Source organism: Corapipo altera, unplaced genomic scaffold (assembly GCF_003945725.1).
Source record: "Corapipo altera isolate COAL_440 unplaced genomic scaffold, ASM394572v1 1, whole genome shotgun sequence".
NCBI lineage: Eukaryota > Metazoa > Chordata > Aves > Passeriformes > Pipridae > Corapipo > Corapipo altera.
In genome coordinates this window covers 37,367,783-37,393,852 of record NW_020884873.1, presented here as the reverse complement: position 1 = coordinate 37,393,852, position 26,070 = coordinate 37,367,783, and the positions used below count along the sequence as shown (strand labels likewise).

The window sequence follows — 26,070 nt, the reverse complement described above, 5'->3', positions numbered from 1 at the left end:
TGGGGGTGGCCTATGCCCTGGTGAACTTATCATTATTGCTTGGTAAGTATTTAGTAGAAGCATAAGGGAAGATTCATTAGTGAAAAGAAATGCATATTATTTAAATCCAGTGCTCTTCTTGGTGGGTGTTTTCATGCACAGTAAACAGACAATTTCAATTCTCAGTAAGTTTCTGAATATGGAAGTTCTTTACACCTATTTAGACTCAATCCTCTGCATATAACATGTATACACAGGGGATTTCTGAGAAAATCACACAGCAATCTGTGGAGAGGTGTATTTGGAATGCCTGGATGTTTATCCAAGTGCCTGACAAGGAACTTTGGGTTGGTTGAGTGGGTGTGAGGTGCAGCCAAACGTCCGTGGGCAGTTCATATGCAGCATGAGCTGCTCTGTGCATCTGACACCTCCTGTAGAAGAACACGTCAGAAAGGGGAAACAAGACTCAGAAAACACAGAAAAGTCAGAGTTCCTGCAGAGAGCGAGGAAACATGAAGAGAGTTACAAACATGAGAGGAGGAAACAACATGAACAATCTCATACCTTTGGGCTGAACTCCTAGAGCTTGGATCCAAGGTTTTCCTTTTCTGTCAGGTGTGAGGACGTGTGGGCTCAAAAGAGCAAGGTTTCTAGTTCTGATAGAGGCAAGACTGTGTTTTATGAAGTGAGCTGGATAAGAATTGGGGTCATTGAGGGACTTCTTGATGCCCCAGCCAAAACATAATCTGGAGTGGAAACTGACAGTCAGAGTGCTATGAAAAGAGCTTTGGGTTTGAAAACCAGTTCTTAAACTTTTTAGAACCAGTGGGTACTTTCAGGCTTATAGTCTTTATCTGAGGAAGAGGATCCTGATTATCCTGTGCCTCATCTCATGGGACTTTTCTGAAGATTTTTTTGCATATGTGGAATGTTTTGATGTGATAATAAAAGCCACTATGGAAATGAAAAGTTATTGTCTGAGAGGATTCAGAGCGTGCAGGAAATCAGGCTTTAGACTTCATCTGCATGTATGTATTTCTCCCTCCCTGGTCAATAATCCCTTCCCGAATATGAGAAACTCTCCTTTGAAGTCTGGTATATATGTTCTTGTATTAAAAAAAAAAAAACAAAAGAGGGAAATTAATATTGTGCAATGAAATTCTGTACATTATAAAATTGTTCACAAGTTTTGGGTGACATATACGCATAGTCTAGAGATGTTTGCTGTCAATCTTAGGGTTCTCTTTCCAGTACAGAGGGATAGGTGACCTTCATTGACCATTTCATCCAAACTTGCTTCTGAGCTGTGGCTTTCCTGTCCTTGTCCTCATACCATTTCTTCTCCAGCTCTTGACTGATGAGTGCAAGTGTTTTTGCTATTTCTGTAGCTCTTCCTAATTTGCTCTCAAGATTCTTTATCAAGCCTCTTTCTTCTCCATTCAGTACAATCATATTTTGTTTTACAGTAGATCTTTTTCATATATCAAGTTTCTTATCTCAGGGCTAGTTTTCCTTACAGAAGAATCCTTTCCTCCCTTCAATTTCTCTCTAGTCTCCCTCTTCCTGCCAAGTAATACCTAGTATCAGTCTTCACATTGGAGTCATCCAAACTTTTCATGTCTTACTCCCTAGTCTCTGGTCTCCTTCTCCAGGCTGGTGGACAAAACGATATCTTTCTCAATGAATGGCTTGGCTGCTTTAGCCAAAACTGTTAAAATAATCTTGCTGAGAGGCTATAATCTCAGGATGGAGAATGAAAAACAAAACAGACTTTACCTTGATCATAAAATTTGGTTAAAATGGTCTTTTAAAATCAGGAAGCTTTTATAGTACGTGCTACAGGCCCCAGATATACTGAAGAGTCAATTCCCTAAGATTACTGAAGCAAAGTAATCTATTAAAAGTGATATACTGCACTAGATACACTTATTCCAATTTATAAAACAGAAAGTTTCATGGCCAATATTAATTTTCTTTTGCTTTGGTTTTATTTCATGCTTCATTAACAAGTGTGGGTTTTCTTGACACTAACTCAGCTCTTTCCAAGTAGGTCTCATGCATTCATGCTCTTCCTCCTACAGTGCAAAAAAGGGGAACAAGGTAACTGTTAAGAAAAAAAGGGACATCACTTACTACTTGTAGGCCTGAGAATTTTTAGTCTCTATTTACAAACGATTCCCAGCTTGGCAATTTTCTTAAGGTGGAGGTGGTCAGCCTGCAAAAAATCAACCCAGCATGTCCAGAGCCCATATCCCTCCTCTTTCCAGACCCTCCTTGAATGCTCTCCAGCAGCTGCCCCAGAGCAAACAGTTTGTTCTGGAGGTGGCACTGGGTCACTGCATATCCTGAGGCTTGGCTGACCCATGTCCTGTCCATCTTCTGTTGTGGCATGGGGTCCCCAGGAAGGTGCAGGTGAATCCATCCATCCCACAGCCCTGACCTGCCCAAACCAGTGAACTGGAGAAGGCTGGGAAGGAATCCTGTAACTATTCTGTAACTACTGGGCCACTGCTGTCTGCCTTCTTTGCCAGGGTTAGTCTTGTGGCAGCAGGTAGGGTTTACCTGCACATACACACAGTGGATACAGAAGCAGTGAATGCTGCACCAGGCAGCTGTAGAACATGCTGTAGAATGTGGCACTTAGTGTTCTGGTCTAGTTGATAAGGTGGTGATCTGTCAAAAGTTGGACTTAATGATCTTGGAGGTCTTCTCCAACCTAAATGATTCCATGTTGAGGACATGGAGGCAGATCACGGGGCAGGGACTGCACTGTCTGGCCCTTGGTAGCCACTAAAGGAAGTTTTGTGGCCTGCTTGCCTGTAAAGGTTTAACCTAGAAAATAAATACACCTCTCATGCATCAATGGTGTTTTATTTTCATGAGCAAGGATAAACTTTATGAAAGCAATTCCCCAAAAGCTGAACTGTTTTATCAATTATAGAGCATGTAGTAGACTGCAATCCTCCATACATGTCACTGTGGTTCCTGTTAACCTCACTTACACCTGTCCTGACTGTTGATAGCAATTCAGCTAAATAAAAAACCTGTTTGTAACATTTTATACTGCCAGAAAAATGTGCCATTGTTAGAAGAAAATGACGCGATGAAGTTTCCTAAGAGGAAAAAAAATCCCATATCAGCAAGCACCTAAATAAGAACAGTGTATAAAAATGAACTAGTATAATAAATCCATGATAAAATGCCTTCTCTAGCAGAAAATTGCCAAGTCACCCACAGGTTTAATTCTTACAATGATAATGCATTTAATTACAGTGTTAGTGGCATTGTCATAGTAGCTGGAAGATACAATTTAGTTAATTCTGCAGAAGCATTTAAAGCATTTACATTCAAAACAGGTGGGATATACAGATGAGAAAGTAGGGATGAATTGTAATTCTGCTCTCAGAGAAGAGGACCGAGACACCTAGAGAACAACTGCTCTCTCTGTTCTTCTCTGCATCTCCTTGACACCGATGTCGCACAGAATCCTGTTGGTGAGCAGAATTGTACTCAGCTGCTTTGGAGTGCCAAGCCTAGGCTCTAACCATGCCCTACCTAAAGTAAATTTTGTAAATCAAAGCAACAACAAAACTAGACATTTTGACATGTCTTATACTTAATTAGACAGAATTGTGTCTCCTTAATTGCCTTTATTATATGCCGATTATATACTGATGACGAGAATTGTGCTTTAAATTATTAACAATAAAGCAGGTTTATAAGTTCACTTTTCAAACTATCTTTAGTGCCTTTGGCTATATGTAAAAAGTTTGGAAAGCTCCTTCAAGGAACATTAAAATTCATACAGCTTACCACAGCTCTATGAAGGAAGCATTGGGAGGAGTGCACTGTGGTCCTTGACCCATTTTTCTTAGCTTACTGCCTTTGATTCATTTCCTGAGTGGGACTCTTAGTTTCTTCACAGAACTTATCCCAGCTGGTATCTAGATGGAAACTTCTGGACCATTGACAAAAGAAAAATACAACCCAACAATGCTTGCAGTTGATTTTACACTGCGGCAGGGAGGTTGAGGAAGCTAAGGAAGTGCCAGACATCAAGGTATTAAGTGGTTTTAGATCTTGATTCTGCAAAGCACTTAGGAACACTCTGAGATCCAACTTTTTTTCAGGTAGCAGGAGATTGCATTTAGGTACATGCAAAAGAAATGTACTATAATAAGCCATCCATATATTGCAACCATCTGGGATGCCTATAAAGTGTATCACCATAAAATCCCTCCATTTGCAAGTGTACAAATTTATTTAATGGAACTAGTTCTGTGTATCTCTTAATTAAACAGCAGTTGTGCATGTTCAGGCATGGGGTGAATTATTTTGGCCATAATTCTAAATAACAACAGTTAAAACAACTATCATGCCCTTTTTCCTTAAACTATAAAATCTCTTTGAAACAGTCTCTTCAAAGCATTGTTTTCTTCTGAAAGTTTACCTCTTGAAAATGAAGTGTGCTACCATCTCTTGCTGTTATCTAAAGGATTGCACTGCCATCTTGTGACAAGAAAAGCTATTTAAAATTGCCATCTCCTTACACTCCGGATTTTAAGCCACAAGCTGTCTAGAGCGGTAACATTTTAAGACTTTTTAAGCCTTTTGATTAGTTATAACCTCGAATTCATGTCTGGAGAAAAACTACACATTTTTCTCTAAGAGAGTTTTTTTTAATTTAGTGAGAAAAATAAGTTATTTTGGCAAAAGGTTTTACATATAACAGGTAACACATAACTGAAGAAAAGCATTTTGCTAAAACACCCAGCACAAAGACCCATTACACCCACTACAAACAATCAATATACTAGCTTTAGTAAAACATTGGCTTTAAGTTACCCACAAGAGAAAGAAAAGAGTAAAAGGAAAATAGATTAAAAGAGTAAAGAAAGAAGGAAGAAAGAAAGAAGGAGAGAGAGGAAAGAAAAATAGTTGCCAACAAGATTCGATGACTCACATGGTGGTCAGCTGGAACAAAGGAGAGGAAGAGAACTCACACGGAGTCTCATATATTTATACAGTTTGTTTTTCCCTCCCAGACAGGATATCTGGTTACTGACCAGTTGGTGCCAACCAGGTCAAAGTGAGATGTGTTGTAGCCAGTCACAGGCTCCAGGGACTCCCAGGCAGGCCTTCCTTGACTGACACCCGGCTCGGTCCTGTTGGCTGCAGGCCCTGTGCTCTCAGCAGGCCTTACCACAGAACTGCTGGTTCAGGCCCAGTCCTTCCCAACACACACATACAGTGAGTTGGTTCAGACCCAAATCAATAATTCAGTGACATTCGGATCCAGTATCTCACACATCTGTACTGATTGTGGCTAAGAGAGACATTAAGTAGAAAGCTTTAAAAATTAAACATAGGAAATTAGTTAAGGAATAGCTGTCCTATGATACAGGTTTTATAAAAAAGGGGTAGAAGATAACAATTTTCTCCCCTCTTCATCACATTTCCACTGAGGGTTTCCCAAGTGCTTACAAGGTGGTCTCTTAGCAAGAGCTTCTTCCGTTGAGTTGAAATGTCAAACCCATCAACAAAAGGTTTTCAGTACTTTAAACAGTGGAAACACACAAACTTCTTGACAGCCTGAGGTATTATCTCCTAAACCAACAGTCTCAACTTCACATCTTCAGAATGCTTTTGTCATCTCCTGCACTGTCAGAAAGCCTGGCTACTTTCAGAGACCCATATCCAATCCCATATGATACCTGTCCCTGACAGCAGCCCAGAAATTGTGCAATATCTTTTTCTGTGTGATGATGCCAACACCAGTTGTCTTCAGACCTCGGCACTATCCTTTCCACATCCCTCTTTCTCACATAGATGCAGATACATGCATTGGTTTCACAGAATCACAGAATATGCTGAGTTGGAAGGGACCCACAAAGATCATCAAGTCCAGCTCCTAGCACTGCACAGGACAGTCCCCAAGAGTCACACCATGTGCCTGAGAGTATCATCCAAACACTTCGTGAACTCTGACAGGCTTGATGTTGTGACCACTTCCCTGAGTAGCCTGGTCCAGCCCAACCACCCTCTGGGTGAAGAAACTTTTTCTAATATCCAACCTAAGCCTCCCCTGACACAGCTTCAGGCCATTCCCTCAGGTCCTGTCACTGGTCATCACAGAGAAGAGATCAGTGCCTGCTCCTCCTCTTCCCCTCACAAGGAAGTTGTAGACTGCAATGAGATCTCCCCTCAGTCTCCTCTTCTCCAGGCTGAACAGACCAAGTGCCCTCAGTCACTCCTCATATGGCTTCCCTTCAAGGCCCTTCACCATCTTTGTTGTCCTCCTTTGGAGAATCTCTAATAGCTTTCCTATTGTGGTGCCCAAAACTGCACACAATATTCAAGGTGAGGCTGCACCAGTGCCGAGCGGAGAGGGACAATCCCCTCCCTTGACCGGCTGGTGATTCTTTACCTGATGCCCCCCAGGACATGGTTGGCCCTCCTGGCTGCCAGGACACTGCTTACTCATATTCAACTTGCCATTGATGAGGACTCCCAGGTCCCTTTCTGTGGCACTGCTTTCCAGCATCTCATTCCCCAGAGCATCTCTGTACGTACATCCAGGGTTGCCCCATCCCAGGTGCAGAATCTGGCACTTTCACTTGTTGAACTTCATATGGTTGATGATTTCCTAGTCCTCTAATTTTTCAAGATCTCTCTGCAGGGGCTTGGGAAATGCAGGGTATACCATCTGGTTATGGAATAGAAGTATATTATTATTAAGGAAGGCCTTGAGTAGAACAGAATCAAAAGATCAGCAATACAGGAAGCCTGTTAATGACAAAACGGTTCTAGAAAAGAAAGAGAGAAAAAAAAGAAAAAATAAAAGACAAAAGGAAAAGAAAAAAAAAAGGGAAGAAAAGAAGAAAAAAAACCAGAGTAAAACTGAAATTTTGGGAAAGACAGGTGTATAAACAAGGTACTAACAAGGCTAAGAATCTCTCCTGAGAAGCTTTCTTTCGATGTACATTTTCCCACAACCAACAGTTTTCAAAAGAATCATGCTTTTACATCCAGTTGGTCCAACAGAAATCAAAGAAAATAAGTAAAGCTCCAGCCCTTCAAATATTTATGTATACCCCTAACACTTTGTGTGATTCAAGGAGACAACTATCAGACCAAAGTAAACAAAACTGAATGTCTTAATGGAAATACAGATTTTTTAGGGAAAAATAGAGCTCTGCTCTAAATTTTCTCAAGCTTTTTTTCCCCCAAATTAAAAAATAACCTCTCTCCTTTCCATTTCAGATTTTTGGTTTGGTTTTTTTTTTGAAGGCAGAAGAAGGAAAGGAAAGAGGAATAAAATTCAATACTCTTCAATGTCCACCTTGGCAAACTAAAAAGCCTTAACATTATAAACACAAAAAAGGTTTTCTTGTTCAGGAGGTTGGTGGGGTTTTTTTCTTTACTCTGAATTACATTGTACTTTTGCCAATCTTCTGTTAAATATCTACATGTACTTACAGACGTGTAAGTAGGCATAAATTTGCAGTGAAGCAACTCCTGAAGCCATGACCCTTTTCCCATCAACCACTTTACTTTAACTGCTGTAGCTAGGTATGAATCTTAATTTCTCCTTTGCCTTCCTGTCTTTAAAAATCTATTATCAGTAACGCACTAGAAATGTAGGTCAATATTCAAAGAGCCCTCACTAGGACCTCTGAATTCATGTCTGAATAAAAAGCAGTACTGACATTTAGGTCCTAGATTGCAAACACAAGTGTTGTCTCTGACCACAATGCAGAGTTAGATGTCTAAGTGCTGTTTCTTTTGCCTTTCAGCTGAAAAGAATGATAGCATTGAACTGTTAAAGAATTTTTTCTCTAGAAACATTTCACATAATTTACAACTTGTAATAATAATATCTACAAATATTTTAATGTATTTCATATTATTTTCCCTATTACATATGCCACTAGAAAAGCTGCCCCCCAAACCTGACAAATCATGGAACTGGTGAGGGAAGAAAATGTGGAGATTTGTGAAGTTTTTAGGAAACTGCAAAATATTTTCTTCAGTTATGGCCTTTACAACTGTAAATATAATTTTATATATTTTTCCTAATTGAATAAATGCAAAACTCTTCTAGCAATGACAGTCTTTATTTAGAAGTAGTTCTTCACCGTCATACCTTTTACATTTTTATGTAAAAAAAGGAAATATATATACACATTAAATCAAAACATCCCTCCAAATATCATGAAGCATGATGTTTGCATTCAATTGAGGGCGCATTGTTTCAATGGCTTGTGCTTTGGCCAGATGAATCCTTGGATGTGTAGAAGTCATACTGACTGATTCTTTCCTTTACATCAGGAAACTGCAACTTTTATTTGGGTTTGATTTATTCCTCCCTGAAGGACTGAAAAATGATTCTGCTCTCAGATGTTGAATTCCATGTAATTTCAGTAAGCTTTTCACTTGTGTTAAAATGTCATGCAACTTTTATCAAAGCAGATGGCCTACTGACTTCAGCAAGCCAAAGCAAACATTATCTGTCCATCTCTAGTCTGCCACCCCTCATGACCCACTCTGCTTGTAAGTGAGCCAGCCCTGCACTTTTTTTCTCCATTTGCTCTCATTTAATAGTGTTCTTCTTTCCAACCTGGTTCACAAATATCCTCACAAATTGACTGAATGGCCTCATCTTTCCCCCTTGGGTTTCCACTGTTTTGTGGCACTTCCATCTGTTTCCCAGAGATCATGCTGAGGTGATCTGTACTCCTGTCCTGTGTCAGGGTATCCTGACGGTTAGATGATACCACAGGGCGAACAGTCACACTGTTCCTCAAGGGTGGTTATGCTTTGCAATCCCTCCTTCCCATTCCCACTATGGTTTTTTGCATCTCTTTGTTCTTGTTCCTCGTGATGCTGTTTTTCATCAGCTTCAGTGACACTGTATTCATTATTTTGCTCAATATTAATTCTAGATTCATCAGAGACACTTTGCCATCACTCTCAGCCTTGACATCCTGGTCATTGATCCTCCTTAAGCTCTTCAAATTGAGTGTAAAATGCTATGCCATGACTCTTTGACCCCAGAGTCAAGAACTGACTGGGATGTGGGTAAAGGAGGCTAGTATTTAGCTGCTATCTAATACATAGCCATAGCTCTGTGGAAGTACTGCTTCTGCTGTCCAACAACCAGCTCAGTTCACTGATCTCCTTGATTTTCTCTTTTCAGAATTGTTATGGAGTAGTTATCTGTATAAGAGAGAAAGAAACTCTAACTAGGCAAATTATCAAACTTTCCTGTCAGAGTTACATGATCCACTACTATAAACAAGCACAGCTCCATAGAGGTCACTGGTGCTGTGTCAAATAACAATGACAAAAACCTGAACAATAAAGGCAACACATACAGTGTGCAACAGATACGAAACATGTTGACTGTGTGGAAAAAAATCTAGTTACAAGAAAAACCACTAATGCTATACCATCTTTGGATTTATTGCTTATGATTGATTTGAGTTTAGTGGGCTTTGGTAGCCTTTAGTTCACATCAACTTCACTTTGTCATGTAACTGACAAATACCACAAATTACAACAAAAACAGTGAAGTCAGCATCCAATGTCAAAGGATGATTAAAAATTAATTAAGTATAAAACCAAAATTCCCTATTGCCAAACCAGATCTACTTTTGTAGGTCAAAATTAAGGTGAATGGCCACTGGAGAAAAACCTGTGTTGTGACCACCTTCCCTTCAAGACAGTATAAACTCTGGTCAAGATCATCCTTATTTAACTTTGCATTATGAACTGACTCACTCAGTCTCCCCTAATCATTGAAAATCTACCACATGATAAGGACACCAGACAAAAATTAGTTCCACACGTGTTCATGCTTGAAGCATACTTTTAATGATTTGGATTGTGTGAGTCAAATATTTGCTAATGGGCAAAGACAAAATATTAACTCGTTAAACAAGAGACTGAACTTTTCAGACAATATTTACACATTACCTAAAAAACAATCAAAGAGAACATTTTCAAAAACCCTGACTTGAGCTACTACTGACTTTCCCATCTCTTTGTTCTTCTCTTTTTCTGTGCCTTTGACAAATCATCTGATAAATGTTAGACTACTACTGTGTAGTCTGACAATATGACTCCAAAGCAAAGATATCTCCCATTAAAGGATATGCAATGCAGATTACAGAGAAAATAGAAAATCAACCTATTCACTAACACTATAGACTTCAATAATCCTCATTCTAGTTTATATAATTTCTCACATCACTAGTATTATAAATAGTCATTATTTCAAATTAAGAATTTGTTTAAAATCTCACCTGGAGTTAGTTTTATATTAGTGTTGGACGTGAATGAGAATCCCAAGTACAAAAGAAAATCTCAACTGTGAGTATTTAATTTCAACTGCCATCTTCTAAAATATCAGAAGTGGTTTTGCAGGACTTCCTTATTGCTGTTTGTCCTGCACACCAACCCTATTGGACCTGGATTCTCCACAGCTGCAAAAGGTCTTATCTGGATCTAATCCTTAAGATTTCAACTCCAAAAAGTGACTTTGAGTAGTCCTGCAGCTGTCAGATTGATCAATCCAACTAGCATACATTCATAGCCACAGATATATTTTCATATTCTACTGAGCCAATGTCTTTACACTCACTTTCTTTGACAGTTTTCCTTTCTGAAGACATACTCTACCACTTACAAACAGACAACCACACCATTTTAAGTACATTATTTCAGGCTTACCTATACTGTTATTAAAGCAAGTAGTTACTGTAACTCAGAATGGCTACTTAATCTCATGCTTAGTGACTTGTATATTTACATACAATTACATGATAGACCTGACAGTGGGAGAGAAGAATGAGGTAGCTGTAGTTCAAAATCTATACACATTTAAAAAACAACCAGAACTGTTCTTGATAAACCTTAGATTTTCAGTATGATGATTAATGGCCCCATGTAAATCAGAAAGATGGTGTGACAACGTACTTCCCCATAAAAGTCTCACAGTCTTTGTTCAGTAATTCTAAATCAAATACATTCTTGGCGATTAAGCTTCACTGTCAACATATTCTGTCTGTAGTTTAAAGAAATGGGCATTTCCTAATGAGTCTGCCTGTGATAATTTCTTCAGAGTTCACATGTTCCACTACAGAGTCTAGGACAATTTTTCGCTGATAGAAATTGTCAGTTCTAGAAGACCATTAATAGCTAGTGACACACAATGAAACTTATTTCTTAGTGCCAGATTCAGTTTTCCATATGATCATGTGATAGTTCATTTGTTTTTATAGAAATACCAACTTAAACACCCGCATACATAAGAACAATTGAAAACTCTAACAAAACATCCACCAGATAATACTGAGGAAAGCATAGTGTGTGATTTTCTTCTCTTTTTGATTCCTACAGATTTTTTTCAGCTGACATTTAAAAAAAGCCCCAACACTTAACAGTCTACTTGTCAAGTAAATAGGAAACTTAAATCAGAAGGGATGGGAACATGAAGCTTTCTCTAGCCTATGTCAGAGCTGAGGAAAACTTTGTTCACTCTTCTCATTTGCTGACTGACAGATCAGCCTGTGCAGTGACCTTGAAATGCTGAACATTTTTGGCCATTCAGGATCCTCCTCCTTTCACCAGGTTTTCTAGCCTCAAACTTCCTTCCCTTCCTATTTGCCCCATTCTTTCCAAGCTTCACATTTTTCTTTGTCATTACAGGGAAAAGTAATTAGAGACATTTTTACAGAAACATCCTTTCTGTAAAGTTCCTTTCAGCTGGACTTATATTTTTTGTAACACTGTTTACTTTTTCCTTCTCAGATTTTCTCTTAGCCCAAGCTGACTTTTTCCAGAACTTTTCTTCCACTTTTTTCCTTTTTTTAACACCATAGACTTTACTGTGTTGGATGCCCAACAAGAAAAGAGATAAATGTTATTTTGATATGCCTAAGGCTACTGAACAGCTGGTCGCCTACACCTTAGGCAGACTTACAAACACCTGAGAGAGGGATGTGACTGCATGAGGCAGCCAGACCTCATGCTACACCACAAGACCAGTTAGGCTTGGAGTCTTAAAACATCATGGATTTACTCAGGAACACAAACACTTTTGCTCCATAGTACGCCTTTCCTTGTGACTTTGTCTCCACTTATGCAGTTTTTTCTTCTATTCCATCTTATGGCCAGGGAGATCAGAAGGGAGTCAGGGGGACCAAAAGTCTTCTCTGTGTCAGTGTTGCACTTGGCTGTGGTCAGCTTAAAGCTTCAATTCCACTTTCTTCTGACAATCTCTAGTCCTCCTACTTGCAGCTGGAACAACTCATCCCTGGCAGCAGATACATACTAAGAGGTGATAGAGTGTCTGGTGTATAAATCAGGAACAGCAGCAGGCATTTTCAGAAACATTTTCTAGATAAGAACTCTTCCCCTGACTTGTGATTTAAACTCTGACATTCAAATAGCACTGTCCCCTGACAGCACCAGGCACACTGATATGCACAGAGGCATAATGCCCATGGAGCATGAGGAGCAGCACATGAGGACCAGTGCACAAGAAAGTGCTTGTCCTCCAGCTTCCCTTGCTCCTGGGCTTGGTTGGAGCAAGAAGGACTGCTCCCAAGAGCTGTGCAGATCTTGGCAAGTGACATACTAGTCCCTGCAGCACAGTCCAGAAGAATCCTGCAATCCTATGGTTCTAGTATGGAGTGTAGTAAAGATGATTACTACTTCTCTCAGAGGTATGAAAAGATGAGGAGAGCAGACTGGAAGGGTCTTGTACTCCTGCCTGGTTATGCTTGGTTCAGGGTAGGAGGATTTTTGCTTCTCTGCACTTCCTTCACACAAAGGTCAGTTAGAGCAAATACACAGGGGAAAATAAATTTTAATTTGCAGGATTGCTTCTTGCTTTTGGGAGCATATTCTGGACACCCATGTTAAAGAATTCCTATCCTGGGAACAATAAGGATTATTAGGAAATGCTGAAATGAAGCCTTAAGTTACATTACAATAATTTGGTATTTAATTATTTCCTTTGGCAAGAGTTAAATGTAAACATATGAGCATGAAAATTATATATATACGCACATTACTCATTCCAATTAGTTTTATTATAAATATGTCATATTTCATCCTTGTCAATTACAACGCACAACAGGGACCAGTGGGTTCTTAACATTTGGTAGTATTTTTTCCAAGGAGTTTGACAGAGACGCGTGAAAGACAGACACACATTCCATGTGACAGTAAATAAATTTAGAGACAGCAGCCTCTATAAATAATCTATGTTCATCATCTTACATAAGAAAGTGGAAGGTTAGCCACTAATTCCAATCTACTAAATGGTTTGCAGCAGTTTGGTAGGAAAACCTGCAGGCTTTCTCACTATCGTTATGCTGTCACATGGCTGCAGCCACGGAATGACACAAGAATAAAGTCCATAAGCATGTGAATATAAATGCAAGTACGAGTCAGTGATTTGGAAAGACACACAAAAAACCCCTATAGAAAAACAGCATTAAGGGTACAAGAAGGAGCAATTTTTCTTTTCTGATTCTGAATAATTTGTCACTTTATACAATATTTATTGTAACATAAATATCAGAAGCATGTGCACCAGTCCTATCTCAGCACAGAGCACCTAGTCTGTATAGGGAAGGATTTCCGAGGTTAGAGCACAGGAACTGAAAGGCAGGGGGTTTATTCCTTGCCAGGAAAAACCCTTGCACCACCTTGGAATAGTCACTTTTCTACTCAGTGTTTCTTTCATCTGTAAATGATCAAAACCCACCTCCTAACCCCTAACTGGGATACTCCATACTGTTAGTACTTCCTAGGAGTATAGGATCTGGTTCTCTGTCTCCCCTGACCCCTGAGTACTGCTGGTGTGGTGAGCAGGGAATAGAAAAGCTTTTGAGTTAAGGGAACAGAATTTGTTTCACAGAAGCCAGTACAGGGTAGTTGTAAACTATAAGCTGGGATAGGTAGTTTTTATTCTTATGCAAATTAACCCTCATATGGCTAAACTGTAACCTTTTGGAAAAGGAAAACCTCTGCATAAATGCAGGGTTTTCCTTTTCCAAAAGGTTGGAATTAGCTGCAAGTTTTCCGAGTGATCCCACCCGCACTCAGCATCCTTCCTCCCAGAGATAATGCAGCTCTAAACCACCACGGGATTAAAGATCTTGGCCACGACACTTGAATTCAGAGTATGCCACATTTCATCTGCATTGCCTCTGCTTCCATGCTGAGCTCTGAAACCCTGGAAGAGGAATTTGCCCAATTCAAATACAGAGAGTATATGGACCAGTCCCATGTGGGGCAGTTTGGGAAGCACAGGTAGAGGAGAGTAGGACCTGAATTTGTCCCTACAATCTCCAGGTATGTTCTGTGAAGCTTCAGGCCTGACTAGTGAGAAAGCACATAGAAAGGAGTAAAAAGTCTGGTGCAAGAAAGGGAATGACAATTAGGGATTAATGAGGCGGAAAGGAGAACTAGAAGCTACGGATGTGGTGAGGGAAGTATCTCCAGAAGACCAGAGCTGGAACCTAAACGAAAGATTTTTATATCTGAATTCAGTAAAGATACTACTTCTATCTGAAGCTTCTCATAATCTGATGTGAGGCCATTCCTCAAGTACTCTCATATCCTTTGCATGGCAAATTGACTATCCAAATGAGTATGTAATTTCACTGTGCCTCTTCACTTATCTGCAAAATGGGTATGATAGCATCCCTTCACCTCAGGAATACGCTGGGATAATAAATTAATTAATGTTTGTAAGCAGACATATATTTGAGAGCAATAGAGAGAATCCAAAAGGAAAATGATTATGTATTCAGAAGAGGTTTGAACAGAGGGTAGTAAATAAGGCATGAGAGCACACAGTGAACAACAGGAGAAAACCAAAATTCAATAGCTGCTTATTCATTTGAATAAACCAAAATGGGAACCATGAGAAAAAACACCAGTCATGTCATTAAAGTTATTAGCTTTCATGCACAAAGAGAGCAAAGGAAGATTCTATAGCATAATTAGTGTTTTCAACTGCAGCAAGGAGCATTTTATAATAACAACTGCCTTGATAATATTTGAGAATATGAAAAGAATGCAGCAGAAAGTGCCATACGAAGTATTTGACAAAATGGAGGACTTACATACTTATGTTGTTTTGCCTATGAGTCCTGCTACAAAAAAGCAAAGCTTGAGATCTTGCCAACTACTCTAGGCTGTAAAATATTATTATACCAATGGGGAAGACAGTTTGGCAACATCTAACACTAGCCAGATGCTAAATGCAGTTAGCTTATATCCATACTACACTCATAAAAACTTTTGACCTTTGGTACTTCTGTCATGTTTCTCTTCTACAAAGTTGACTTCAATATGGTGGTAGATAGGAAGTCACAATTTAAATGAAGCATAATTTAAAGTCTGTGGACAGTGCTAGTGTCTTCTTCCCTACTTCACTAAGTGTTCTAAATAATTTGATTTCCTAAACAGAGGACACACCATGTATTTTTTCCAAATGGATACTACAGAATTAACGCTGGGGGTGGCAGTTCATTTTCAACTGTGCATGCTATCAATAATACACGCTTAGGACCTGAAGCCCATCTCTGTGACATTACTATGAACCAACAGTAAATTCATTGAAGTTAGTGGAGCTATACCAGCATGATGGTCTAACCCTGTGTTTATTAAAGTCAGACAAAGCCAATTAGAGATTTGAGTGGGTACTAGGACATTGCCTTGAGGACATTGCTCAGAACTAGGGTAATGACTTTGCCTGAAATTTATCTCCAGGCAATTCCTGATCATGAGCTAAAGAATGTATTTTTGCTTGATGCACTTACAAACATTAAATAAATAATTTTATCTTTTTCTACAAAGAAGGTTGTTCCAAATATAAGCCCATCTCCTCTAAAATTTAACACATCTATTTATTATATTATTACTGATCCTGTTGACACAGTAGTGACACATTTCTTATTAGGACAAATATAGCCAAGCTTGAAATATTTAGTATTGTTACAGCACATCAGAGGCACTATATAGACTATCCTATATGGACACTCTAAGGAGTAGAAAGGATGATGAGACACTTTTATTTAGAACACTTAGTGAAGTAGGGAAGAAGACACTAGCACTGTCCACAGATTTTAAATTATGCTTCATTTAAATTGTGACTTCCTATCTACCACCATATTGAAGTCAACTTTGTAGAAGAGAAACATGACAGAAGTACCAAAGGTCAAAAGTTTTTATGAGTGTAGTATGGATATAAGCTAACTGCATTTAGCATCTGGCTAGTGTTAGATGTTGCCAAACTGTCTTTTGAGAAGACTGGCTTCCTTTACAGTGGTTTAGAGGAAAATTGAAGCATTTCACAAAATCTGTAGCTGGTAAAATATGACATTTCACCTCTCTTGGAATTTTTAAGACAGTAAGAACATTTGTAAATATTCAAATGGTAGGACTCAATCATGCCTTTCTCTTTTTTAAAACAATTTTTTTATATTTTAGAAATACTTTACATTTATAAGTAAGTGCATTCTTCAATGGAATTGAACATCCAACAGTGCAGAACTTATTTTCTCCTAAAGTTTCATTGTCTAAATAGTATTAAATATTTTAATTATAGATTTTATCTTTCATGATCAAATCTGGTTGTTTGTTTCTCCAGGCCACATTCAAGGCCAATTGCAAAACTGAAATATACAAAACCTTATAAAATATATGTAATGTAAAGTTAAGATCTCATAAGGTATATTACCCTTTCAAGTTTCAGTGAAGATCAGAGTTTTCATAGAACTTACTTTTCCCAGTGACTGGATGAGTCCTTCCAAATCAATATTAAGTAAACCTTCTATCAGATAGAACTAAATTCACATATATAGGCAAGTCCACTGAAGCCAACAGAGATGAGAACAGAAATGCTCTCCTCTTAAAAAATAAATTGAAACAATATCCAAAAGAAACATCACTTCATAAATAAAACATTGAGATATTGATTTTCCCACTCGACTTGTGTGATGCTTAGTATGGTGAAAATCATTGACTTACAGTAATACCTCTTCAACATGGCAATTTTTTGCTCAGGCACTCCACATAGACCCCAATCTGTCTTTACACAACTGATTCTACCTCTTTAGCAGGAGGTATAATAATACATTATAATAATGATGAAGGGTTCCAAAACTTAAATTATCTGAATTTGTAACTGGGTCTATATCTTCAGTTTTACTTAATCTTTATGTGCATACAAGTATCCCCTAAAATAGCATAAATGTTCATTCTAAGGAGTAGTCAGTAGATCAGCTAAGGAATTAATCTTCTCCAGAGGCCTGGAATAGAGCAGACTTTTCAAAAGCATGTTTCTCAGTTGTGTGCTACAATCACAGTCACAAATAGTAAGGAGGATGTTTTCCTGATATCTCTGTAGCCCCAAAGGAGGCAAACATGCAACATCTGTAATCGGCTGTTCAGCAATGGAATAGCAAGAGAAGCAACACACCTGCTCTGTTTGAAGTGTCAAGCACATGCTCCATCAGCTCCCAGACTACATTTGCAAACAGAAAATGAGATTCCTCTGCCCTAATTCAGTCTATACTCATCACCCTAAACTCCCCCGACAAACAACAGGTAAAACCAGGCACCATCAGAAATTAGTGATGGGTAACTATCTCCAGATGACCCTCAGAAAGTATCCATTTCTAAACTCTGGATGCCTAAAATTAGGGGAGAACAATCATATCCTGAACGACTGGAAGAGAATTGCATGCCCTGAACACCCATTTTTCTTTAGTGTTTTGCAAATGAAGGATGACAAGATCCTTCCCTTGAGAAATTAGTCCCATAAAGGCCCAGACCTCCTCAGGGCATATTCTTATTTCAATGCCTAGTTTTCCAGAGTGCTGAAAATGATCTTTTATCTTTTATGGATGGTATTCCCTAGGTCAGAGTAAAGACATAAGCAAGAGAAAGCAGGAGAGAACAAAGTGGGACCACGGAAGGAGAGCTAAGGATGCTACATTTTATTCTGTTGAACCACCTTTGCCAAATTAACATGATGAATACAGAAAGCAGCTCCAGGTTCCAATACCAGCAGAGGACCATCATCAACCAAACTTCTTTTCAGGAATGCCATGGATCTGAGGCAATCACTCAGCAGCGTACATGTACGTGTTGTCTATCAATTTTTTTAGCATCCACACAGCATATAAGTGACCAAGTTCCATTTCTCCTTGTCTGAAAGCTAGTCAAACTCATGTCTAACGCCTCCAGAATGAGTCCTAGTTATCCAGTTGTCCTTAAAAGGTTGGGGAGAGGGATGATCTTCATCATTCTGGTGGACGTATGGTCCATAAATGAAATCAGGATTCAGGGGCTAGAAAACAGATACATGACTCTAGCATAATGGCTGGGAGGAGATGACAACAATGTCATGTCACATGTATCCTCATTTCTCAGCAGACTGCTCCTCTGGCAGTGAAAAACCCCAAAAAGGGCAGAGCTGACTAATTTTCCTCATGACCAACATCTCAACTTCTGTTATATGTCCTGTAGGGCTGCTTGGGATCTCATGCCCAGAAATAGAGGACTGCAACCAAGTCCACAGCACTTGCACCCCTTTAAGGGTCCTTACTGGAGTCCTTTGCTGTGTTACTCCCTGGACCTTTTAGCTCTATGTGGCCAACCATTCTCAGGCACACTTGGACCACCAAGCATGTGGTCATCAGCTATCACATCTTCAGTGTTGATACCTCTGATCACCTGCAAGGAAGCAGAAAAAGCAGATCTGATTTCTACCGTGTCATTAGAAAAGCTAGCTAAGAGATGGATGTGATCAGACCAGGGTTCTCTCCTACCCCTCATTTTGCCCATTGCTGTCCTTTTATAAACCCCTTGCTACCACGGACACGACCAGTTTATTTGCCTGGACTCATTTCTCCCACGCTTACCCCCTCCGACGGCCGTGGGCCCGCTAGTACGGACCTGGGCACGCCACTTCTGTGGGACTGGAGCCGCCCCCCTGCTCTGCCCACGGTGGGGCTGTGACACCCATCCACGGCAGCCCTGGACCGGCGGCGGGCGGGCGGGCGGCTGCGAGGGTCGGCAGCAGCTGCACCACAGAGCCCGGGAGTCCCGTTTCTGTCGCGTCCGGCGGGTTGCCGGGGGGAGTCTGTCCTCTCGGTGCGAGGGACGCTCCCACCCGCCCGCCGAGCCGGGAGTCCCGCTCCGGGCGGCTTGCTCACGGTGACCGCGGGCTGCGAACGTCAGGGAGGAACCCGTCACCATCAGGAGATGCCGGCATATATAGGGGATGCAGGGGATTCGCCAGCGCCGGTCGATCCCAGCCGCTCCGCGCCGGGCAGCGGGCTCCGCAGAGCCATGGTCCCCGCCCGGGCGGCGGGGCGAGCAGGTGAGGGCGGCGGGGCCGGCAGGCCGGGGGCGGGCGGGCTGGCTGCACACCCCGACAGCCCGCACTTCCCGACGCCGCCACGCTCTTCGCAGGTGCCGTCGCGGCGCTGGCGCTGCTGTGGCTGCTGGTCTGCGGCCCGGGGGACTCCGGCTGCCACCTTCTGACCGTGGCCGATCTCTTCGACCGGGTGATCCGGCACTCGGGCAGGATCCACAGTCTCTCTACGACGCTCTACGCCGAGCTAGTGAGTGCCAGGCCGGTCCCTCTGCCGCGGAGCGGGGCTGCGCCGCCCTGGGAGCGGCTGCCGGCGGGGCGGATAGGGGGGGAGATGGGGGGATGGAGGGCAGTGGTGGTAGTCTAGGTATATGTTTACGTTTTCTTTCCCCATAGGAAAAACACTTTCCTCCCCGTGACAACGAGCTGGGAAAGCCCGCTCGGAAGTGCCACACGTCGGGGATGCTGACCCCCAACGGCAAAGAATACGCCCAAAAAATCCCGGTAAGGGGGAAAGGCGGCGGCGGGCAGAGACAGGGCGGAAGGGGATACAACGGGGCTTGAGGGGCTGGAAGAGGACTCCGCGGGTTACACTGCCTCCTTTCTCTCTTCTGAAGAAAGGGGGAAATACCTCCCGTCCCGTCGGAACACCCAAATTCATCACACTGTGATGATTCCCTTCGGGCTGGAGATAGGCAGAGAGGCTTTTATGCCGCCGGAGCTTCATCAATAATGGAAGGAAGAAGCTGCTAAGTTTTGACCCCAAACAGGTGCACATCATAGAAGTATTGCATATGAATCATTAGTTTGTTGTATTTTAAAAGCTGCATATGGTTACCTATTCTCGGATCATAATATTAGTTCTAATAAGGATATTGAAGTAGTAGTTTGTCAAAATGACTGAGAGACAGACATCTTTTGATTTTGTTGTGGCAATCTCTGTGGAATGGAAACTTAGAACACATACTGTGTGTATGTGGCAGAGAAGTTAAATTAATCAGTGTCACTGCAAAGTAAAAAAAGCAATCAGGAGAAAGAAACAACAGTCATTATCTCAACTGGTAGTTAGGTAAGGGAAAAAGAATGGCAAATTGGTTTAGACAGTCGTAATGGCAAAGAGAAAAAAATCGTTATTAGTTTAGAGAAGAGTCAGAAGAGGTTCTTCAGACAGAGAAAAAGCAAATTGTGAAGTCAAGGGATACAGCACTGAGAGAAACTTTTGCCTCTTGGAAGAGACAGACAAAGACAAATGTTAACGTTTTTGGTTTTGGTCATGATGGAGCGAGGAGCTTCGCCCAAGATGTCCAGAAGGTCCCCTGGAATGGCAAAGGGAGATGAGGTCTTGCCCATGTTAGCTGAAAGCTAGACAAATACAACTTCTGGGTGCTATTATATATAATCAAATAAGCAGTGAGAGAGTGGCCTTTAAGTATTGAATTGCAGATATAAATCTTAATCCTGCTGAGATTTCACAATGAGTCTGTTTAACATTATTCATATGATCTGCTGCAAAGTAACAGAGCTTTATGGTTTTAATTTATAAGAGAGAAGAACTAACTTACTTGATACTGAAACTTTTGCAAGCCTGGAAAGAACCACTTTCCCACTTTAACCAGCATATTGAGCACCATCAAGAGCTACCTGATGACAGCCTTAGTAAAGCTAAGCAAATCAGCAATATGGTACATGAGCTGAAGACTGGAGTTGAGAAAGTAACAGAAAAGGTAAGATTTTCGATGTAGCTTTTATTTATACCAGTTATATGGCATGACTGACTTTGGGGAGAGGGCAGTGTCTGCTCCCACTTGGGCTTGAAGGCTCTGATCCACCAAAATGCTGGACTTTGTTACAGATACAGGCAACTTTGTGTCAAAGGATATGACTTAGTTTATCGATTGGCAGATACGTAAATGGCATTATAGATTTCCATATCTGACAAGCAATATTTTACTAATATTAAATATATGAAAGAAAGACACAAGTACAAAGACTAGAGCCTTCTACAGCTTCACATATGAGCCACTTTACCTTTCTAGGGTAGTAGAGGAGATGTGGGTAAGGCATGATAAATGCTTAATTGTTTTCAGTTTTATTTGGATTTACATTCTAAGTAATTCAAGTATCACTGCGGTCTGTTGAAAAGAGCTCTTTCCTAAGGCAATAATTTTATGCTGGGATAAGTTCTCCAAGACAACAGTGACATTGCTTAAGTCCAGTGGCAATCACAAAACAATTTCGAAACTCCACTCCAAATTCTGGTAGATCATATATAAACTTTAGGATGTATTTTTGTTATTTCCATTTCTGTCTTCTCATTACTAGCTAGTAGTCCTGATCTTTGCATTTCTTGTGCATTTGTATCTAAACTTATTTGTAGTTTCGGCTAAACCAATGAAGGCTGTGTGCCCATTCTCTGCAATAGCCACACTGCCAAGGTGCCCATTTCACCACAAAAAGTGATTAATAAACTAGTATCTTACACTAGTAGATCACCTTTCAGCTTTATGAACACAGGTGGGGAATACGAGTTTTCAAATGGTAAGTAGCTTATTACTAGGATAGACTGAATTGTACCCTGCTCTAAAATGCATCCCTGATTAGGGTCACTCAGCTACAAATAGAAACTCTGTTTTTCAAATGCAGCAATGGTTATGGGTTAAAATGGCCTTAAAGTTCAGAAGTGTTCAACCTCAAACCCTGACCTTTGCTTCATTCTGTAGCTGAAGCAAGCCATCAAACTCTAAATTAGCTACACACTTTTTGTGTATTTACTTGCTTTATTTTATCTAAAACACCTTTGAAGGAATTACTAAGAAGGAAAGCTTTGAAGTATTGACCTTTCTTTACTATGGACACACCACAGGTTAGGAATATAATTACAAAAATTAAGCAAACAATGCAAATGCATTCCATATTTTGCAGCTATGTTTTTCTGTAAGATAGAAAAATTCTAAACTTACTTCTGTTGTGAAGCTCCTACTCTGAGAGGTGATCACAGTCTGCACAGTTCACCAGGTCAAGCAGCACTGGTGGATGCTCACATTAGAAGCTTCCCTTCACAAAGCTCATTAAAATAAATGGCTAAAAAATCTCAAGACAGATTTGCTATCATTCTTCAAGGGGATTAACAAACAGGGGTTCCTCTACTTAAACTCAGATGGAGCTACACCCCAGTATTCATTACTAGAATATCAAATCATTTCAGTCTAGTCTAAAGGTTGTATAGATACCATAAGGATAAAAAATGTTTTTCTATGTAAGGAGCTTTACATATATCTTCAATAAGTATGTGAAAGACCTGGAGTAGCACATCCCAACATAGCGATGCCTCAGTTCACTTCTGCACTAGCATTTTCAAAATTCGTTGTATGTGTAGTTACCAATTGTACTTCTTTTCCTGATTTCAATACAGATGCAATCAATGGGGATCATCAGCAATTCGTTAAATGGAATGGCATCATCTGAAGGCACTGGTTTATCAATTAGTAATGAAGCAAACATGATGAGCGACTCTGATTTCATCCATTGTTTCAGGAGAGACTCCAATAAAGTACAAAGCTACTTGAAAATTCTCAAATGTAGGATTATGCCAGAAAATAGTTGCTGAGTTGTAATCCCTTGACAAGTAGTCTTCAGCATGTTGCTTATAAAGATACAAAAATAGAACTTATAAATCATCACATTTACAATAATTTTAATGGGAGAGTGGTTTTGAAATCCTTTGGCAGCTATTTGACACAGTTGACCAATGCGGATGAAATATGAAATAAAGCATTATGTGTGTATGTGGGTTAATGCACCTGATAAAAAGGAGTACTCTAGCAGTAGATAAATAAATGTCCTTGTACATTACACTGTGACAGACTATATTATGGCTGATTCACACAGTTTAGATATATACATAGAATCATAGAAAGGCTTGCGCTGGAAAGAACCTTGACGATCATTTTGTTACAATCCCCCTGACATGGGCAGGGACACTTTCAACTAGATCAGGTTGCTTAGGTCCCCATCCAACCTGGCCTTGAACAGTTCCAGGGATGGGGCATCCACAACTTCTCTAGGCAACCTATTCCAGTGCCTCATCACCCTCTTGAGTAAAGAACTTCTTCCTAACATCTCATCTAAATCTCTCCTCTTTTACTTTAAAACCATTCCTCCTTGTCCTATCACTATTTGCCCATGTATAAAGCAACTCTCCCTGTTTTTTATAAGCCCTTTTTAAGTCCTGGAAGGCCACAATGAAGTCTCTCTGAAGCCTTCTCTTCTCCAGGCTGAACAACCATAACTCTCTCAGACTGTCTTCATGAGGTTCTCGTGGGCCCACTTCTAAAGTTTTTCCAGGTTCTCCTGAATGGTATCCCATCCTTCTATCACGTCAACCGCATTGCGCAGCTTAATGTCATTTGCAAACTCACTGAGGGTGCACTCAGTCTCACTGTCTGTGTCATTGATGCATATATTGAAGAGTACCGGTCCCAAGACAGAGCCCCGAGGGACACCACTTGTCACTGGCCTCCCCCTGAGACATAAGAGCCAGTGACCACAACTCTCTGGCTGTGTCCACCCAGCCAATTCCTTATCCACCAAATAGGCCCCCCTTCAAACCCATGTTTCTCCAATTTGGAGATAAGGGTGTCATGTGGGACACTGTGGAAAGCTTTAGAGAAACTGAACGTAGTTGAAAGTGAGATTCGATTTGTTAAACCTTGGTACAAATACATCTATGTACTATCAATAAAGTATACTTTTATGTAAAGAAAATGTTTCCCCCCTTTTATACATACCCACCTGCAGAATATTGCTTAACACTGAAGAGTGGCAATCATGTTGATCAGTTCATGTAACGGTAGGGCCCATGGCAGACTTCTATGTTCACATCATACTTCTTAATCATTTCTATGGGCTTTCACATGTGTCCTGTAAGATCTAGCTCCTAGCACTTTTATTAATTTTGAATGCCCTTTTATACTTGTAATGTCTTCACTGATTTTAGTAGAATCTCCTAAAGAAAAGATTTTCCTGCTAAAAGTAAGTCACGATTCTGGTCCAAATAGCATTACAGTCCAAGGGCTGAACATGGTGTAGCAATAAGTCTTTTTCCCATTCCACATGCTGACACAGGGCTTGGGTTTTACAGTAATGATGACAAACTCCCTAGAAAATAAACATGTGAAAGCTGTCAGATATTTTATGGAAATCACATTTTCCTAGCAGCAGGGGGGTACTGATGGCTGTGCATAGAACAAAACTTCTTTGCATTCAGATCCTGAATGACCCATTTGAACAAGCAGTTATAATCAACATGGATTTATTTTTAATATTCTTGACTATTTCATCCCCAAATGCTCTTTTCTGGCCTTCCCTGATCTTGATGGTTGCTGACAGTAGATGGAACTCAGACAACCAAGAATGGAGAGTAAAATGCTGATGATTATTTAATAATGATACTGAATTTGGGGAAGCAGGGGAAGACTTCAGAGAAGCATTTATGCAGACCAGAGGAACAACCTTTTCAGTTACATCTCCATAACTGCCAATATTCTCAGGTATCTACTGTCTCGTAGACAGCTGACATACTTTTGCAGCTAGAAGCTGTTGAGTGTTCACAATTCACGTCTCATGTCTGCTGTGTCAGGTATGGTAGAAAGGCAAGGGGTTACATCATGCCTGCCCTTCAGTTCCTAGCTGCAGTTCCTTCAGAAGTAAGATACTACAAATACATAATGAAATAGCAACACTCGTGTGCAAATTTTGAAGAAATTCTGAAAACAAAACACAGCTCCAAAGGGAGCAAAGGCAGACTCCTCTGGGCAAACTAACAGGACCAGAGGGGCATGCCACACTTGCCTGCATCTACCTGTGATCACGGAAGATGTAGTAGCAATTAAGAGCTGTAGCATCTATCCTGTCACCTTGCGTGTCCGCAGTCCCGCAGTACAGCAGCCCGCTGGCGGTGAGTGCCTCCCACGCCAGCGAGGGGTTATCGCTGGTTCCCAAAGCCTGAAGCGGGGCAGGTGCGCGTTCATTGAGGAGACAAGCAGTGCCATGGTGCAATGCCGCCGCGTACCGGCAAAGACACCACAGCCACCCTGTGTCAGAGGCCAGAGGTGACAGACACGGGAGGGGTCGAAGAGGCTGACGGAGGGAAGCTCCCTCCCGGACCGGCTCTGTCCCGTCCCATCCCGCCCCCTCCCGTCCCGCCCCGCGTTCCCCCAGGAGGTAGCCGTGGCCCCCATGGCCCTGCTTGTGGCGCTCAGAGCGAGTTACAAGATCACTCAGAAATCAACCGTAATGACAGCTGAAAGGACCTCCCAGGGGTTGTGGCTGACGGTCAGGTGGAAAACATGTCGAAGACGGAGGAGATCATACAAATAACTCGCCTCCTTCAAAGCGCTAAACCCTGGGAACGCTTTTCAGTACAGAAATGTAAAAGCAGAGAAAATGAGGAAGTAGGTGGCACATGAGGAACAACTGCATCAAAGTGTTATCCTGCTGCTAGGTTGGGCAATGAGATCCCTCTGTCACCAACACAGCCTGAGGGCATGTAAGCCTGCAGCTTGTGTAATGAAGCAAGTACTGAGTCTCAGTCAGTTCTCCCTTTCCCTGTTTTATCGTGTATTACATTAGCATTGATAAATTGCCACACCAAACAGAGAGGTGCCCATCAAGTATCTGCTTTG

The 26,070-nt window shown here is 40.9% G+C and overlaps 1 protein-coding gene across 1 annotated transcript; it reads left to right on the top strand.

Moving 5' to 3' along the window:
* Nucleotides 1-19,275: 19,275 nt before the first annotated feature.
* Nucleotides 19,276-23,315, top strand: LOC113953562 (prolactin-like). Its single transcript, XM_027656819.1, has 5 exons — nucleotides 19,276-19,393; nucleotides 19,486-19,637; nucleotides 19,784-19,891; nucleotides 20,932-21,111; nucleotides 22,800-23,315. The coding sequence occupies exons 1-5, from the start codon at nucleotides 19,276-19,278 to the stop codon at nucleotides 22,992-22,994; spliced, it is 753 nt and encodes a 250-aa protein (XP_027512620.1). The 3' UTR covers nucleotides 22,995-23,315.
* Nucleotides 23,316-26,070: the final 2,755 nt, after the last annotated feature.

What these genes read in the sequence shown, in the direction of transcription:
- LOC113953562 (XM_027656819.1), top strand. Translation starts at nt 19,276, where the DNA reads ATGCCGGCATATATAGGGGATGCAGGGGATTCGCCAGCGCCGGTCGAT. An exon ending in CCGGGCGGCGGGGCGAGCAG is followed by an intron (nt 19,394 to 19,485) that starts GTGAGGGCGGCG and finishes CGCTCTTCGCAG; the next exon opens with GTGCCGTCGCGGCGCTGGCG. An exon ending in AATACGCCCAAAAAATCCCG is followed by an intron (nt 19,892 to 20,931) that starts GTAAGGGGGAAA and finishes TTAATTTATAAG; the next exon opens with AGAGAAGAACTAACTTACTT.